The sequence below is a fragment of the Eulemur rufifrons genome, chromosome 20, assembly GCF_041146395.1.
Source record: "Eulemur rufifrons isolate Redbay chromosome 20, OSU_ERuf_1, whole genome shotgun sequence".
In the NCBI taxonomy this organism is placed as follows: Eukaryota; Metazoa; Chordata; class Mammalia; order Primates; family Lemuridae; genus Eulemur; species Eulemur rufifrons.
In genome coordinates this window covers 7947653-7964557 of record NC_091002.1, presented here as the reverse complement: position 1 = coordinate 7964557, position 16905 = coordinate 7947653, and the positions used below count along the sequence as shown (strand labels likewise).

General features: G+C 60.4%; 1 protein-coding gene across 1 annotated transcript; it reads right to left on the bottom strand.

Annotated features, from left to right (window-relative positions):
• Nucleotides 1-4050: 4050 nt before the first annotated feature.
• Nucleotides 4051-8179, bottom strand: HMX1 (H6 family homeobox 1). The gene is made up of 2 exons (XM_069496296.1): nucleotides 7544-8179; nucleotides 4051-4803 (listed from the first exon to the last, which is right to left on the bottom strand). The coding sequence occupies exons 1-2, from the start codon at nucleotides 7935-7937 to the stop codon at nucleotides 4151-4153; spliced, it is 1047 nt and encodes a 348-aa protein (XP_069352397.1). The 5' UTR covers nucleotides 7938-8179; the 3' UTR covers nucleotides 4051-4150.
• Nucleotides 8180-16905: the final 8726 nt, after the last annotated feature.

The following is a 16905-nucleotide window of genomic DNA, read 5'->3' as shown; positions in this document are numbered from 1 at the left end:
GGCCAGCACCCAGCTCCTCCGGCCTCAGCCAGCTGGGCTGCCTTCTGGATGGGCTCAGAGCCGAGGCTCTGGGAAACCTCCTCCCTGAGCAGCCAGGTGGGTGGCCCTGATGAGGAGGGCCAGGCAGTGGAGGTGCTGGGTGCTCAGCGAGTGCAAAGGCCAGGCCAGTGGAGGACGGGTGACCGCTGGAGGATGGGGGGGTGGTCAGCAGCTGGAGGGCAGTCCTGGTGCCTGTCAGCCCAGTATGGTAGCTTTGGATGGGGCAGGAGGGAGGGAGCCCTGGGTACTGCCTGCTTTCCTGGCCCAGGGCCTGGAGTGGCCATGGGCCAGGTGGAGTGAGGTGAGGTGGGGTGGGGTGATCACATGGGGGAAATGGGGCTGGATGGTCTGGGTCTCCGGGATTCCCACAGCTCTGGGCCCTGGAATGAGCTGGGCTGGGAATCTTTGCCAGATCACCAACTGCACATTTGTCATTCAAGTCCCAGGTGCTCAGCTCCGGAAGGGGAACTGATCTCCCACCATCCTCACAAGCCAGCGCCAGTGAGGATTCCGCTGTTAGTACCCAGAGGACTAGAGGCCCAGTGGAGGTGGTTCCTGGGAGCTGGGGAGCGATGTCTGCATCCACTGGCCCTGGGTACCCTGTCGGCCTCACTCAAATCAAAGAAGGCTGAGCGCTTACAAGTTACAGGCCCCTGTCCTTACCACAGGCATGTGACGGGGAAACGGGCCTGGAGAAGAGGGAAGGGCTTGCCCAATGTCATTGGGGTAGCAGGACTAGGTCCAGGCAAAGGCCATGTGCCGGGTTTCCAAAGCCTGTTTGACCCAACTGGGCTCAGAGGCTCTGCACCTGAAAGCCCTGAGCAGCTCAGGGTGGCTGGAATTGGGCCTCACTTAAAGAGAGGATGAGGCTGGTGGGTGGAACCGCGAGGGCGGTGCGTGTGGTGGAGACAGATCGAAGCCATTCATCTTCTGCCAGCATCGGAGCCAACTCGCCGAGGTGCGCCCGCGCAATCGATGGCGCCCGAGCTCAGGGCTCAGAGGGGCCGGCGCACCCCAGCCTGGCCCCGCGCGCCCTCTAGGGCTTCGTGTGCTGCACGTCCAGCGCCAGTTCTCTCTGGATTGTGCCGCCTTTGGTGCGACCCCCCAAGACAAACCTCGAAGATAATTATACGGTGGGGCCAGGCTCCCGGAGCGCAGTTGGCCTAATACAGTTTTGGATCTACTCTGTTACAATGTTACACTCCTAGTGTGAGGGGACAATGCTCTGGCCTTTCCCCCAACTCTGGGAACATCCTCTCTTCCCACCTCCTAGCTCCGTCCATCCTACCTGGGCCAAGCCCTGAGCCCAGAGGCGTGGAAGCCGCTCTCCAGCCCAACTTTTAACTAATTTTGTCGAAAGACACGTCTCTCCGAATCCACCCCGCACTTGAGCAGTGTAGACTGCTGGCTCTGACGCCGGCGGCCAGGCCTAGGCTGGGTGACTGGGTTCGCTGCTTTCCCGGCAGGCGGCAAGCGGAGTGGAGGTTCTAGACCCCGCGCCCGCAAGACCTTCACCCTTTCCGCGTCCCTCCCCGGCATCAAGTGGCTCCGGGGAGTGCCAGACTCCGGTGCCGACTGATCTGCCGCTACGGGAACCGCCCCCGCGGACCTTGGCGCAACCGCTGAGCTCAGAGGCACCCTGCACTCACCACGCGACCTCAAGACAGGGGAAACAGTCGAATAAAACGGTTGTATTGCATTGGTAAGCCTTTTAGCTTAGGTTTTTGTCACCCCGTTATAAAAGGGCCAAGGAGGATGTACACCTCGTAGCTCGAGAGGAGAGTCCCTGCGATCTTGGCAGTCCCAAACTGCATTGCCGAGGCGCAGCACCGAGGCGGGGCGGCAGGAAGTGCCGCTGGGGCCCGGCTGGGGCCAGCACGGTGCCTGGACCTTGGGAGCCAGAGACGCCATTGGTTGCTGCATGCGGACCGGCGCTGGGCTCAGTGACCTCCGCGGGGCCTCTGGCTGTTCCTAGGTCCTTGTGAGGACTGGCAGTGATGTGTCCCATGACTGGGTGAGGCCAGCACAAAGTCGACAGAGGCCCAGAGAGTGAGGGTTCCAGGAGGAGCCTGAGTCGGGGGCACCGAGGCCTGGGGAGAGGAGTAGGAGGGAGGATGGGCGCCTCTGGCTTTGCCGGAGGGCATCCCACTTCCCCTTGTGGCCACTGACCAGGAGTGAGGCCTTTGGAAGTGAGTTTCATTTCTTTGTATTGAAGGCTGTCTAAATCCCTCCCAGACAAAGCCCAGTGGAAACTAGTTTCACAGTTTAGGAGTGAGAAGCAGTTGGGGCAGCCCCCAGGCAAGGAAGTCCCGCAGCCCCAGCTGCTGGGCGGGAGTGAGGCTGAGGGAGGCTTGGGGGAGCTGGGTTGGAGGCGGTGCTCCTGCCCACAGGAGTCTCTCAAAATGCCCACCCCATCATGCCACAGAGCAGGACCCAGCAGGGCAAGGGCAGCTGAAGGGGCTGGGCAGAGCCTTCCGGACAGTGCCTTGGCCTCAGAGTACCACTGGGAACCAGCCACCAGCCAAGTTGGGGAAATGACTCTGGGTCAGGACTGGATATTGGGGCACACAGACAGATGGGCGACTCCCCGAGAGCCAGGCTGCTCTGCTCCTTCTCCAAGGTTGCCTGGTGCTACCTCAGGTGCCCCAGGCCCAGCGTGTGAGCCGGTCGCTGCACCTCAGCCAGGGAGTGCCTGTTCCCAAGTAAAGCAGGGGAGACCATGGGTTTTCTAGGGGGCTCAATTTTGCCACTGAAACAACCCTTTCACACCCTGATGAAGTCTTCCCCTTAGGCTCAAAAGCACACCAAATAGCATCCCTGCCCTGCACAGGGCAGATCCACGCCCATCTTCACCCAAAAGCAGGGGACTGATGGAGCTGGGGTGACCCCAGTGATCCAGGCCTCTGGAACAAGCACAGGCCCTGAGCTGGGTGCGCTGCTCATGGGCAGTCCCCCAGCTTGCCAGGGACTGCGGACTCCAGACGGGGCCCAAGGCAGGAACACAGCGCTCCCCACCAAACCTTGAGTGCAGTGTTTTGTTTTGGCCCAAAGAAAAATTCCATATGGTTGGCTATGGCTCTCAGCCTCGGGCACAGGAGAAAGGGCAGTGAACACAGCCGCCACACAGCTGGCAGCGCCTGCCGACACACCCCAGTGGTCAGCGGTCAGTGCTCATCAGGTTCTGCCCACACCTGCCTCACCGCTTGGGTTTCAGTAAAGGCCCTAGAACTTCAGGACACACTGTCACCTCTTCCTCCCTCTCCTCCCCACTTTGCACCCAAGACCTTCTCCGAGGTCCAGCTGGGCCTCCTGGTGTGGCAGAAGAAGGGCTTTGGGACCATGGATGACCTCCAACCTCCAGCGCTCTCTGCCCTGCCCACCCGCACCAGGCCCAGCCCTGGGCTCTGAGTGACCCTGGTCAGCGTTGGAAGGTGCCCCCAGGAGGGCGGGCACCCACCACAGCCTGCTACCAGAAGAGCAGTCCCTGCAGCAGTGATCACAAAGCAATGAAATGGTCCAGAAAATGTCCCTTTTTATTCCATACGCAAATAAGTAGATTCATTAAAAAAAAAAAAAAAAAAAAAAACAGAGGCCGCAGCCCAAGAGGGAAGCTGGGGTCTGCCCCTCTCTTCAGAACGGACAATTGGATCCCACAGGTCCCGGGTTCTCTCTCCACCAGGGCCCACTGGAGGGGGACAGTCATAGCCCTCCTGGCAGCCTACTGTAGGGTCCCAGGAAAGGGACATTTTATGTTGTGGGTTAGCACGTAGAGGAGAGTCCCTCACGGCGCCCTGGGCAGCCCGTTTGTAGTTTTCCTGTGCGCTGCTGGGCTTGGCCCGAGGGCCGCGGCGGAACTTGCTCCTCGGCTGAGGCCTGTGTGCCTGGCGCTGGGGCCGCCCGCGCAGATGGTCTTTTTCCACGTGGGGACCCGGCCTTGTAACTGATGGGGGGGGTCACAGTCACAGGCGTCCCGTTACATTCTAGAGGAGCTCCGACTAGGGCGGGTGGCCACGGCCAGCCCTACCCTACCGCGGCCCGCGCCGGCGCCCCGCCGACAACGCGTCCACAGAGGTCCACAGTGGCCGCGGAGAGCCGGCCAGCGGGTGGGGACTCACACCAGCCCCGGCATCTGCGCCCGCAGAAAGGGCACGGAGGCGGCGGCCGGGAAGGCGGCCAGCGGGTAGGCAAGGGCCCCGGAGAAGCCGAGCAGTGGCGGTGGCGGCGCAGGCGCGGCTGGCGCCAGCGGGAAGGGCAACGTGGCCGGGGGCCCGGCGGCGGCCGCGGCTGGGGGGCTTTCGTGGTAGAGCACCGGCACGCGGACGAGGCGCTGCGCTCCCGGAGGGGACAGGCTGGCCGCCTCCAGCTCAGCCGCCAGCTGCCGCTTCCACTTGTTGCGGCGGTTCTGGAACCAGATCTTGACCTGCGTCTCGGTGAGCTGCAGGGAGGCGGCGAGGCCGGCGCGCTCGGCGCTGCTCAGGTAGCGCTTCAGGTCGAAGGTGGACTCGAGCTGGAAGACTTGGCTGCGGGAGAAGACTGTGCGCGTCTTCTTCTTTCGACCGCCACCAATGCCAACGCCACCGCGCGCCTCCCCCGCTGCCACAGGGGCCTCGGCCAGCTCCGCCGCTTCCTCCGCGCTGGCCACTGGGCCCCGCGCCGCCAGCTCAGCCGCCTCCTGCTGCACCGCTCCCGGCCCGGGGCCCCGCGGCCAGGCGCCCTCGGCACGGCCCATCTCCTCGCCCGTCTCCGGTGAGTCCCGGTCGCTGGCTGCAGGGGAGAGAGGGGCACCGTGGTTGGTTCTAGGGTTCTGATCCCCAGACGCAATCACTGAGGCTAGCTGTCCACCACCTTGAGGTCGCCCACAGCCACAGCAGGGCGACGTTACACGCACAGGGCTCCGCATCCAGCACCACTGGGGACCAAGAAAGGCAGAGCCATGAGGACGCAGACTCGGAGACCGGAGAGCTGCTCCAAAGCGACACACACAATACGTTCACACAGAAATGCACACCCACACTCAGAGGATAACGAAGAAAAGGAGAAGAAAAGAAACACCAAAATACAAACAGACCCAAAAAGCAGGCTGACCCCCGACCACTCCCCGCTCTCATCTTCAGCACTGGCCTCCTGGAAAAGCAAACAAAAGACCCACAGAAATGCCAGGACAAGAGGAAAGATGTCCTTCGGAGAAAAGGGCACACTGGAAAACAAGCACAGGACACCCCCACCCACCCAGCACCCAGCCTCACTCCCAGTCCACACACAGAGGAATAAAGACTTGTGGTGACATCTCCCTCTTAACACGCAGGAGCAAATGAAACGCCTGCCCGCTTGCATGGAAACATTCCCATGGAAAGACAAACACATGCAAATGATCCCCAAAAGATGCCAGTCAGGTGACACTGGTGCACCCACACCCCACACTGCTGTATCCCTGACCCAGGTGCCCACAGGGGCATGTCCACTCCAGCCACAGGCATGCTTAAACAGAACATGGATGAATGCTGCTCCAAGGAACACTCAGGAACCTGCCCCACACATCTTTTAGACTGGCGGTTCGGCTTCTAGGTTTGGGGGTACAGAAGGTCACAGGGGGGTCTCTGAGTTTGTGTTCCAAGTACCAAGCTCCACCTCATCTTCCAGAGGTAATAAGAGGCCCACAGGGTTGGCAAGGGATGACCCTGGGGTTAAAGAAGCCTGCCAGGCTCCACGAGTGCTTGTCCAGAGAGAAGAGGACAGCCACCTCAGACTGCAGGGCTCACGAGGCCAACTGGACTAGTGTGCCTTTCTGCCTTGACCTGGATCCTCTTGTGCAAAGGGCAGGCCCTGGCTAGCTAACAGGTCGGAGGTCATGGAGGAGTTTGGCCTGGTGCTTGGAAAGCTGCAGACTCTGGCAGGGATGTGCCTGTGGTGTATTTGCAGCATTTGCACACCCATGCAAGGTGTGCAAACACTGGTGGAGCTTGTGTGTGTGGCTCGGCTCTGGGCCTGGTGTCCACAGAGCATGCAGATCCTGCCATGCCCCTGCCCACTCCCATGGCATGTGCCCTCATGGCACCCACAGAGGAGCCAGGTAGTGGGCTGTTTTGCATTCTACCAGATTTGGGGAGTCCCTGCCTCCCCACAATATCCCAACCCACCCCCACCAACTCCTAGAGGCCCATACATTGCCACAGGAGCTAAGCTGGCAACCCTAACCCGCATGGCACGAAATAAGAAGGCGTTGCCTCCGCAGGGGCTGCTGACTGGGCTGCAGGAGGGGATGGAGCCCAGGGACAAGAGAGAGCAGATTTCACCCTTCAAAACCCTTTTCAGAATCACCACCAGAAGGGCAGCAAATTAAATCACTTTATGTCAGGGAAACCACAGAGGCCCTGCTCAAGTTTACGAGAAGGGGGTGGAGGGCCTGGACTTTCTGGATGCTGGCTCTGAGATGTGGGTCCTTTTAGAGGGGCTCACTCCCACACCGGGGAGGGGGTTATGGATGGTTGACTCCCCCAGCACACACTGACATGCACACAGACCCTGGACGAGGAAGAGAGACCTTAGGTGGCCTCACAGTCTGCAGGCTGTTGGGGGCGGGCAGGCAAAGCCAGGGGTGGGGGGCTGAAGTGGCTTTCCTGGTCTTCCTCCCAGGGCTCTCCCTTCAAAGGACAGGTCTGAAAGGCATTGAACCTGGGGAGGAAGGCAGCCCTCAGGAGGCCGATGCCCAGGCTAGAGGGGTGAGAAGCCCCCACCCCCAGTCCCCCAGGCCTCAGCAGGGAACAAAGAAGGGGAGGAGGAGGGGCACAGAAAGAAGGAAGCAGGGCTGGATGGGGCTTCAGAAGAGGCTCCCTTCCTGCCTGGCACAGCTCTTGCTGGGGAGGACCAAGGGGGGGACCCAGGCCCCTGCCCCAGGCGGTCCGTGGTGGTACAGAGGGAATGGGGCTGGGGGCACAGATGCCATGGAAGAAGGCTGCCCACCCCCACCACAGCGGCACCCTCTGCTCAGTGCCCCCCTTTATTTTCGGAGTCTGGCTCACGTGTCCTCCTTCTCTTTTCCTCCTTTCTCTCTGTCACTCTGGGTTTCTCTCTCCTGCACGCCTCATTCTCTCACCCCTCCCCACACTGCTCTTTCTCCCTCTATCCTTCCATCTCCTTTTCTCCCGCCCTATCTCCAGGTCTCCTATGTCTTTCTCTGCCCTATTTCACTCCCCTTTCGTTTCTCTTTTCTTCAGCTATCTGTTATCGCGTTCCCAGGCCCTTCTCCGCAGGCTTCCCGCCTCCCCGGGACGGCAGAGCCAGGCGCTTGCGAGACCTTCTCCCTCGTGGAGCCTCTTTCCCGGAGCGTGGGCCTCCGAACCCGCCACATCGGGGCTCCGTAGAGGCCCTAAACACCCAAGACTCTACTCCCCAAGGGAGAAGATGGCCTAGAATGGGCAGCGACGAGCTTGAAGTCACCAAGCGAATGAGCGGGGAGGAAGTCGGGCCCAGCCGCCGGCCCACCCCTCCCCGGTCCCTCACTCACTGTCAGGACTGAGGCCGCCTCCGTAGCCGCCGTGCGCCCGTGGATACCAGCGCGTCGCGCCTCCGCAGCCCAGAGCGTAGGGCGGCCCGGGACCGGGGGGCGGCCGGGGACCGAGGCACAGCGCGCCCGGCCCAAGCAGCGTCCGGGCCCGCTCCTCTCCGCCGGGTCCGGTGCCCGCGCGCAACTGTCTCCGCCGCTGCAGCCGTCGCCGCCGCGCCTGCTCAGCATCCTCGTCCTCTGGGTCGTCGTCGTCCTCCTCCTCGTCCTCGCGGCCGCCGTCGCCCTGGGCCGCGCGCCCTGCGCCCTTGGCCTCGGCCGCCAGCAGGTTCTCAATGAGGAAGGAGGAGGCGCGAGCCGGCGTGGCGCGCCCGGGCTCCGTCAGCTCGTCCGGCATCGCGGCCGCGGGCCCGTCGGGCTCTGCCTGGCTCCTCCGAGTCCCGGGCGCCGGGTCCCGGTACCCGCTAGGGATGGGAGTGCGCGGCTCCCTGGCGAACACGCGGGTCGGCCCTGGAACCGCTGTCCCGAGCGCTGGCGTCGGGCCCCGCAGGGCAGGCGGCGGCCTCCACGCCGGACTAGGCTGGGCCGGGAGCGGTTGCGAGCCGACAGCCGGCCCGGCAGCCGCTTTGCTCTCCTCTCACGTCGCCGTTCTGGTCGCCGCCCCGGCCGCCTCACTGGGGGCGGGGAGTGGGAGGGGCCAGCAGGGGCGGGGTGGCGCGGGCTGGGGCAGGCTGGCGGCCCGCTGAGCCCCAAGGACGCCGCGACTGGCCCCAAGCGCGGCCGCTGCCGGGAGACACTGCCCGGACCTGAGCGCGCAGGCGGCGGCGCAGCCGAGGGCGGGCGGCCCGGGGCGCAGGCGGGGGTCGCACCAGGTCCGGCCCCGCGTGATCTGTTCCCGGGTCCCGCGCCACCCGCGCCGGAGGGGCGGGGTCTCGGCTGGGCGGGCACCCATTGGCTGTGGGGCCCCAATGAGGAACAGGCTGGCCAATCACCGTCCTGCAGGAATCGTAATTACTCCGCCGCGGGGAGAGTGTTGGACCGAGCGTGAGTAACTGTGTGCTTGTGCGCGCGCGCGCGGTATGTGCGTGTGTGCTCGTGTGTGTGCGTGTGTATCTATGTGCGTGTGTGTAGGGCGGCGTGGAGACCCCGAGGCTTTCAGGAAACTGCAAGAGGCTGGGCCACAACCTTTTTTTTGAAAGACCCCGCATACAATTTAAAAATGGGAACATTGCCAAAACAGGGCTGCAAGAATGCTGCATATTTTAATATTTACGTTTAATGAAATGTGCTTTCAATGCCAACTGTCCTTCGATAGAACTCTAAGGTTCCCGGGCTCAGTCCCAGTGTGTAAGGAAATGCAACCCCACGGGGGCCAGCTGAAGCCCGCCCGATGTCACGATGTCACGCTGTCACGCTGAGAGTGGGTCCCCCCGCCAACTTTGGCACCTCCACCACCCTCCCAGTTCCCTGGGAGGCTCCGGCCTTAAAAGGGGAAGGGAGCTTTGGGCCCAGCCACTGCCCCGGCCCAGATGTCTTGGGGGCAGGCCCCATCCGTCTTTGCGCCTCTGTTTCTTCTCCGTAGGAGAGTGGGGGGTGGAGCGTGGAGACAGAGTGCATCCCAGGCTCACCTTCTGACCCACCACCGCCGGGAACAGGTGACGCGCTGGTGGAGCCGGCTTCACTAGACGCGGGTTATTTCGGAGATACAGCGATCCTTCCAGTGCCTGCCCGGGGCCTCTGTCCAGCTGAGCGCTGCCTGCGTTCCAAGAGATAGGCTGCACCTAGGACTTCCTCCTCGCGTTAACCTTCCGAACTACGGTGGGGGAGCATCACCCCTGTTTTCCAGCGGGGAAAACTGACGGGAGAAGGAGAGGAGATTCTCCCTGATGGTAGGTGGCTCCAGTAGGCCTGGAATTGCGGCTCCAGGCTTGCCTCGCAGCGATGCGCTAGAGTTCGATGGAGCAGCGGAGCAGTGGCGTGGTGAGGGCAGGAGGGGTCCTACCAGCCTGTGTCCGCGGAGACAAAATGGTGCGTCTCTGGGTGCACCTTCTGGCGGCTGCCGGGAAGGACCTCTGGTGCCCAGTGGCTGTGCGCCCTCGGGTGGGAGAAGGACTTTTCTGCAGACTTCAGGGCCAGATGTTCAACCCCTGTCCTTTGACTTACACATCCTTCCCCAGGAGGGGCAAGAGTAATCCATGGCAAGGACTCACCTTGTTGTTTGGCCTGGAGGCAGCCACGTAGATGGCGGCTCATGCTCCCACTTTGTAAATGAGGACGCTGAACCAAAGTGAGGGAGCTGGGGTCTTAACGGAAGAGCTGAGGTCTCCCAAGTCCTGCTCCAGGGTCGGAGAGACTAAGGACTAGAGGGACCCCAGCCAGAGGGGCTGGACCAAAGAAATGAGTGCTCCATTTCGTTTGGAGAAGCTCTAGCTCTGGGCAGACACTGTCTCACCGAGGGCGCTTTTGATAGAGAAACTGAGGCCAGAGAGGGGCCCGTATAAAAAGATGATGGCTGTGGGGAGAAGTGCCTTTCGGCTAACTATCCGACGTATGCGGGTTGCCCTGGGCCCACCAGGGAGCAGCGCCTCAGCATGTTTCCTTCCCGTCCAACCAAGAAGCCTGCGAGGTTGGTGCTGTCACTTCCATTTCTCTCCCTCAGGCCTGGCGGAGCTTCCTCCGGGCCTGGATTCTAATTCCCTCCGCTCTGGGGTTGTGTGTCCCTGGATGAGGCGCCTGGAGTCTCTGATCCTGAAACCGTGGCTGATCAGCGGCACTGCGGGTGCCAGACTGTTGGGAGTGGAGGCTGGGCACGTCTGGGAGGGCGGCCGCGCGGGGCGGCGCTCGCTGGCGTCTTCCCACTGCCTCTTGGGGGCGCGCGTGAGAGCGGCGCTGGGGCCGGCAGCCGGCCAGGCCGGGGATGGGACGGAAGGGGAGTGCGCTCCTCCCGGGCACCCGCCTTCTGGGCGTTGCGGAGGGCGCGTCCCCAGCCCGAGCACCAGGCAGCGGCAGGCGCGCCCAGACTCCGAACCGCGGACGCTGGGTCCCCGCTACGTTCCCGACTGCAGCGGCGAAACCCTGGGCGCGTAGCGTGGACGTTGGCTAGTGGGCCGATCCTTGTGGCCGAGACGCAGGGTCGGTGAGGGACGCCCGGCCTGGCCGGACTGCTGCTCGCCCAGGCCCCTGCCTCCGTACTCCGTGCTGGTATCCGGGCTGGGAGCGAAACTCTGCGTCCAGGTGAGTGGAGAGGCCAGAGTTTGGAGACAGGATTGTCGACAGAGTTGGGAGTACAGAATTGCTGCTTTCGAGGGATTTGCTTATTTAGACGTGGCCTCGGGTGGAAGCGGCCCGTTGTGTTGTTCACGACCCAGTCTCAGTCCTTGGGCAGGCTGGGGATGGTCAGGATACGCTCTCGGAGACTGATCCCCATGAAGTCGCTGCCTTCAGTCCGGTTCCGGGGCTCCCAGGGCCTGAGGTTTCCGGTCACCCCTGGGCACTAGTTAGAATTCTGGGGCTGGAGGGCTCCTCACCCCCTAGAAAAGTAGAGCATCTCAAAGTCAGCAGGTTGTCACCTTCCCATGACTCCATCTCTGCAAGTGCACCTCCAAACAGCCCCAAGCCACATCCCTACAGACAGCCATCTCTCTCAGTAGCAGACAGTCTGTCACCTCTGTGTCCACTTTTACTCTTCCTTAGGCCTCCTCCATCACCTGGGCCACCTCTGCTGGCAACCCCCCCCTCCCCACCACCACCTTAGAATTTCCAACAAATGCCCTGCAGGAAGCCTGGTGCTCTGCTCAACTGGGCAGTGAGCTGCCTTGGACAGGGACTGTGCCTTCCCCACCCCTGGGTCCCCAGTGCCTAGTTCGGGGGCTAGTAGCCACAGACACCCCACAGATCAGGGTATGTGAGTCAGTGGGAATGATCCGAAGGGCATAGATCGGGGTTGGGGGCAAGCCACAGCCAGCCACCACCTGTTTTGTTTTGTTCCAATCAACTTTTTTCTTTTGGAATGATTTTAGAGAATGTCTACTTTTAAATTTTATCTTATTTTTGCTTCCTTCATCCCTCATCCCAAGCGCATTCATCCTTACCTCACTCCATGCCACTCCAGGTACCTGCTCTTGGGTATTGATTTACAAAAACAGTATGACATTTTACAGCACTTCCACTTCTCACTTTTAAAAGTATAGGTTTGAAATCTAGCCATGCTGATAAATATAGCAACGCTTACCTCTTTTTTAACCACTATGTACTAACCCAACGCTCACTGTTCCATTTCTACGGCTGCATCACATATTTCCCCAAAACTCAGTGCTGTGAAACAACCATTTACTGGAACGCTCATGGATGCTGTGGAGCTGGGCTGTCTTGCCTCCAATTCCTGAAGTCTGGGTCTCAGCGGGAAGACTTGACTTGGGGCAGGACTCATCTAAGGGGACATTCGCTCACTTATCTGGGAGCTGGTGCTGGCTGTCTGCAAGGGACCCCTTCGTGAGGCCTCTCCATGTGACCTGGGCCTCCTCACAACACAAGTTCCCAGGACAAGTGGAGGGGGTGGGAGAGGAGAGAGAGAGGAGGGAGAGACAGGGAGGGAAGGGGGAGCCGAGGGAGGGAGGAGCACCACGCTGAACCCAGGCTGGGAATCACACGGCGTCACTCGCCATATTCTGTTGATTGGAGCAGTCGCAGCTCTCACCCAAGTTCAAGGGGAGGGACGTGGACCCCACCTCTCAGTATGAAGAATGTTGAAGTCACACCAGCAGAGTGTGCAATGAGAAGTACTCTTGCAATCACTCAGGGAAATACACGTGCCGCAAGGACAGTGTACAACCTACTGAGAGGTTTTCCTGTTGTTTGCAACTCTCTGCTTTTACAAATAATACTGGCATGAACAGACCTGTCATCTTTCTTTATGGGCCTGGGAGTTTTTCGGGAGGGTGAACGCCCAAGAGTGGAAATCTGGGCTGATGGGTCTCACCTCCGCTAAGCATCTCAGAATCACTGTCCGCAACAGCCATCTCCATTTCTATTTCCTCACATCTTACCGGCACTTGGTTTTATCTGACTGTACGTGTGATGCTGTGATGTGTACAAAGGGAAACCTGGCTGTTGGAGGTGACAGCACTCTGCTTGCTGAGACCAAAGGCAGGGCTGAGCCTGAAGGAAACCTTCGGGTCGGTCCGTGTATGTGAGACAGTGCTGGGAAGGGGAGAACTTGGTGGGCTGGAGTCTGGCTAGGAAGGATCATGCATGGCAAGCTAAAGAATAGGACTCTTAATTTGCAAAGCAGCGGGGAGCCACTGATGGTTGTTGAGCTGAGAGAGTGACAGATTAAAGCTGGGCCCTAGGAGCAGGGCGGTAGGAGATGAGGACGTCCAAAAGGAGCTTCCTGCCATGGTCGGGTGATGAGCAATGGAGTCCACCCGAGGCAGTCCTTCATCAGGGGCAGACCTGGATGGCAGTCAGTGGAGAGGGAGGGTGGGAGGGCTCCTGGCAGTGCCTTCTTTTATCCTCTTAGCCCCTCCTGGCTCAGGCTTGGGGAGGGGTACAGTCTCAGGACATTCTTGTTGACTTGTCAAATAGTCTGTTCACCAGTCACAACCAGCATGACATGTCCTTGCAGCTGTGGGATGTGAAGTAGCACCAGGGCACCTCGTTTCAGCTCCACCACCTGCCCACTGTGGTCATGAGCAAGTCACTGCCCTTGAAGGACCTCCGTGTCCTCAGCCATAAGGTGGGAACAGCAGTAACATCCCCCTCATATGTCTGGTGTGGGGTTGAGGGGAGATAATGGTGTAGACAAGTCTTTAGCACATATTGTAAGTGTTTGCTTTGAAAAGGACCAAATGTTTGAAAATTATTTTGCCTGCCTTTTGGGAGTCTAGCCACTTCCTTGTGAAAGTCTCCCTTTACAACTGGAAAGAGGATGATAATTTTCATAATTTGTTAAGTGGATGCTTCCCAGAGTCCCACTCCCAGCAGGGCCCAAAGGCTGGGAAGAAGGGGACAAGAGAAAGTGGGGAGGAGGGGGAGGGAGGAGGAGAGGAAGGAGGAGGAGGGAGGAGGGGAATGAGAGAAGAAAGCAAAACGAGAGGGGAGGATTAGGCAGAGGAGAAGGAGGAGGAGGTGAGAGGAGAGGGAGGGGGAGGAGGGTAGAGCACAGAAGAGAAGGGAGTGGGAGAAAGGGGAAAAACAGGGTGGGAGGAGAACTGGACAAGAGCAGGGACAGACAGCAAAGGAGGTAGGAGGAAGATGGGGGGGGAAGGGCCTTGGGAGGAGGAGGCAGCAGGGGGAGGGAAGGGAGAGCGAGGGGAGAATGTGTCCTTGGCACTCCTGGCCGTGTAGCTGGGCGGTGAGATCGGTCCATCCCAAGAGCGGGATGGAGAGGGGAACCTGGCGCTAGGAGTTTCAGTGTCCCTGCGCCAGCTCTCTAGGGCCCCTGGGACAAACGGAGGCTGTGTGTGAGCACGTGGCCTGAGCCGTCTGCCACCCTAGTGAGCCGAGAAGCCACTTCCCCAGTGGGAGTGCCCTGCCCAGGGCCTGCAGGAGGCAAGGGGACAGCGCCAACAATACCCCTGGAAGTCGGACGCTGTGCTGTGCCCAGGGGCTGCTCCACCCGCAGCCTGAGGGCCTCCGGCAGCACCTGCCTGTGCTTCCTTCGAGGGGTGCCAGAGCTGGTCCCCCAACCTCGCTGGCCCCCACTGCATGCTTGCTGTGTCGGTTTCTGTCCCGATTCAGGCAGATGCCTCCGGAGCAGGAGCCCAGCAGACCTCAGACCCTGCCCCTTTGGTTCAATGTAGGGTTTTCCTCCCAGAGTTTGATTTTGAAAACTTCCAAACATTTGCAAAAGTTAAAAGAGTTGGCCAGAGAACACCACATGCCCCCTCTACATCCTGGGGGGAGGGTCGCTGTCCTGGCTTCGTCGCTCTGCCCACCCACCCCTCCCTCGGGCCAGCCTTCCCCCCTGGGTTTGTTTTTGTTTTTTCCAGTCTCAAAGCCTGCAGCAGTTCTCAGCACATGTGCCGCAGGTAGATTTAACTCTGAGAAGGGCTCTTCTCTCAGCCCATACTGCTAAAAACCTGTGCTATCCAGGTGGCTCCCAGTAGGTTTTCCTGGAGGCAGGACATCCCCGTGGGCAGAATGCATGAGTCTGGGTCCCAGCTCTGTGACCCGCCGCGAGATGCAGCACTGTTCACTGTCTGCAGCCCCCTCCACTGGAAAGGGACATAACCAGGCTCCTGCGCTGGTGGCCCTGGTGGCCGCGGTGGCTGGTGAGAGACAGCACACAGCTCACACCAGCGAGACAGACCTCTGTGCCCAGGAGAGTGCTCCGCGGGGCATCGAATGACGATTTTTAGAAGTGCAATGGCGAAATCAGCACTTGGCTTCCTCCTGCGATGTCAGGGGCCTGCATTCTCAGTCCCAGCTCGGTGAAGATATGCAAGGTGTGGTCACTTCACGGCCTGGGCAGTGGGAATCTGGTTTTAATATGAGAGCACCTCGAGGTGGGAGCAGGTTTTGGTTTCCACAATGGAGCACAGATTTGTGCTCGGAGTTATCCAAACCACGGGGGACCTGCAGACGGCTCGGCTGCCCGTGACCTTGATTGGAAGTGACTTGGGGTTGGAGGAACCAGGCTGAACAAAGGGCTGGGGCCACCACGGTGCAGGGAGCCTTTTCCTGAGGAGCCGGAGGGAAGTTTCTGGAAACCACAGCTGGCTGGTGCAGGGCCCCCGCCAGTCTGGATGGCTTGGCCCTCTTGGTTTTGGAATGGATGCCTGTGGCCTAACAGGACTTGGGGGGCTCCTGCTCAGGCTGCTGGGAGGAAAGTTTGGCTTGGTGCCCCTGGTGACATCTGGAGGAGAGCTCAGGCTTGGCTATCCTTTGTGTGGGCAGGGGCTGGTGGGGGATGGGGGAAGCTGGGTAGGGAACAAGCCCCCATGTCTCCCCCTCCCCCATTGGAGGCAGCTAAGTCAGAAGCTTCAACAGGTTTAGCAACTGGGAGCAGCCACTTCCCAGCGGGTCCTCCCCAGTGACACATGCCCTGCCCCGCACCCCCCCTCAGGGAATGGCAGGATTTACATGCAGGGATTTATCTTCATGGCTGCCTTGTGCGCCTGGGAGAGAAAATGGGGTGCGCTCAATATGGGGCTGCCCCAAGGACCGGGAGAGGTAAGAAGCAAGTGGGGGGCTGTGAGTACAGGGCAGACACACAGGTGTGCACAGGAGCAGGAGGCCCAACCTCAACACAGTCACGTACGTTGTCTGTGTGTGTCTTTTAGGGGCTGAACTATGCCCCCCAAGACTCACACAGGGAAGTCCTAACCCCCAGGGCCGCAGAATGTGACCGTAATTGGTTGAGGTCATCCTGCCCCTCACCCTGAAGTGAGACTGCTGTCCTATCACAAGGATTTGGACACAGACACGGCCAGAGCTGGAGAGAGGCCTGGGACACACCCTTCCCTAGCGTCTGCAGAGAGCATGGCCCTGCGGACACCTTGATTTTGGCCTCTAGGACTGAGCATAAACTCCTGTGGTTCTGAGGCTCAGTGTGTGGACACCAGCGCAGCAGGGTTATCTGTGGACATGGACACAAGGCTGCGGGAGCGGAACTGGCTGCTGAAACAGGTGGGAGGACTTTCACCTGTTTCTGCACTGTTTGAGCCTTTATTCCAGGTGTGAGCATTACCTAATTTTTAAAAACTGGAATGGAAAAATTTTAAAGTCACCAAAGCAACACATGGTAAATGGTCAGTGTGTCTGGCTCTTAAGAGCAGCTGACAGAAGCTGGGGTGGGTTGAGGCTGCCCGCTGAGGGGAGAGGGGAGGGCGTGGAACGGGTGTGGGAGCCCCAGGCCCAGGTCATCCTCCCAGGCTCAGCTGTGCAGGTGAACCAGGGTGGGTGGGGCAGCCGTGTCCAAGGGCCAGCAGAAGAGGAGCCCCCTGAGGACACAAAGCCCCCGCCTGACCATCAGTGGACTGAGGAGAGTCCCTAGAATCCTGGGGCTGCCCTCTGACCTGCTGGAGGAGGCAGGGAGGGTGGGCTCTGTGGTCAGGCCCACCTGGGTGGAATCTAGCTTGGCTTCCTCTGCTGTGCAACCCTGAGCAGGCACTTGGCCACTCTGAGCCTTGATGTCCTCATCTGGTAGAAGAATGAGCTGGCACCCATACCAGCAAAACGACAGTTTGTGGCACCTTCAGAGGGCACCCACTAGCTGAGGTGGGGCACATCCCTGGCACAGCGCCTGAGCCCCGACATGTCTGAACCTGGCCCGGGCCTCCTGGTGCCCGAGCTGCCTCTGCAGGCCCTCAGGGTCTCTGCCCCCACCCCAGAGAAAATGGCTTTTCACCTTCTGTAAACAGTAC

Bases quoted from the DNA above. Each gene is read 5' to 3' on its own strand.
- HMX1 (XM_069496296.1), bottom strand. From the start codon at position 7,937: ATGCCGGACGAGCTGACGGAGCCCGGGCGCGCCACGCCGGCTCGCGCC. The intron at 4,804-7,543 runs GTGAGTGAGGGA...TCTCCCCTGCAG, and splicing joins AGGCGGCCTCAGTCCTGACA to CCAGCGACCGGGACTCACCG.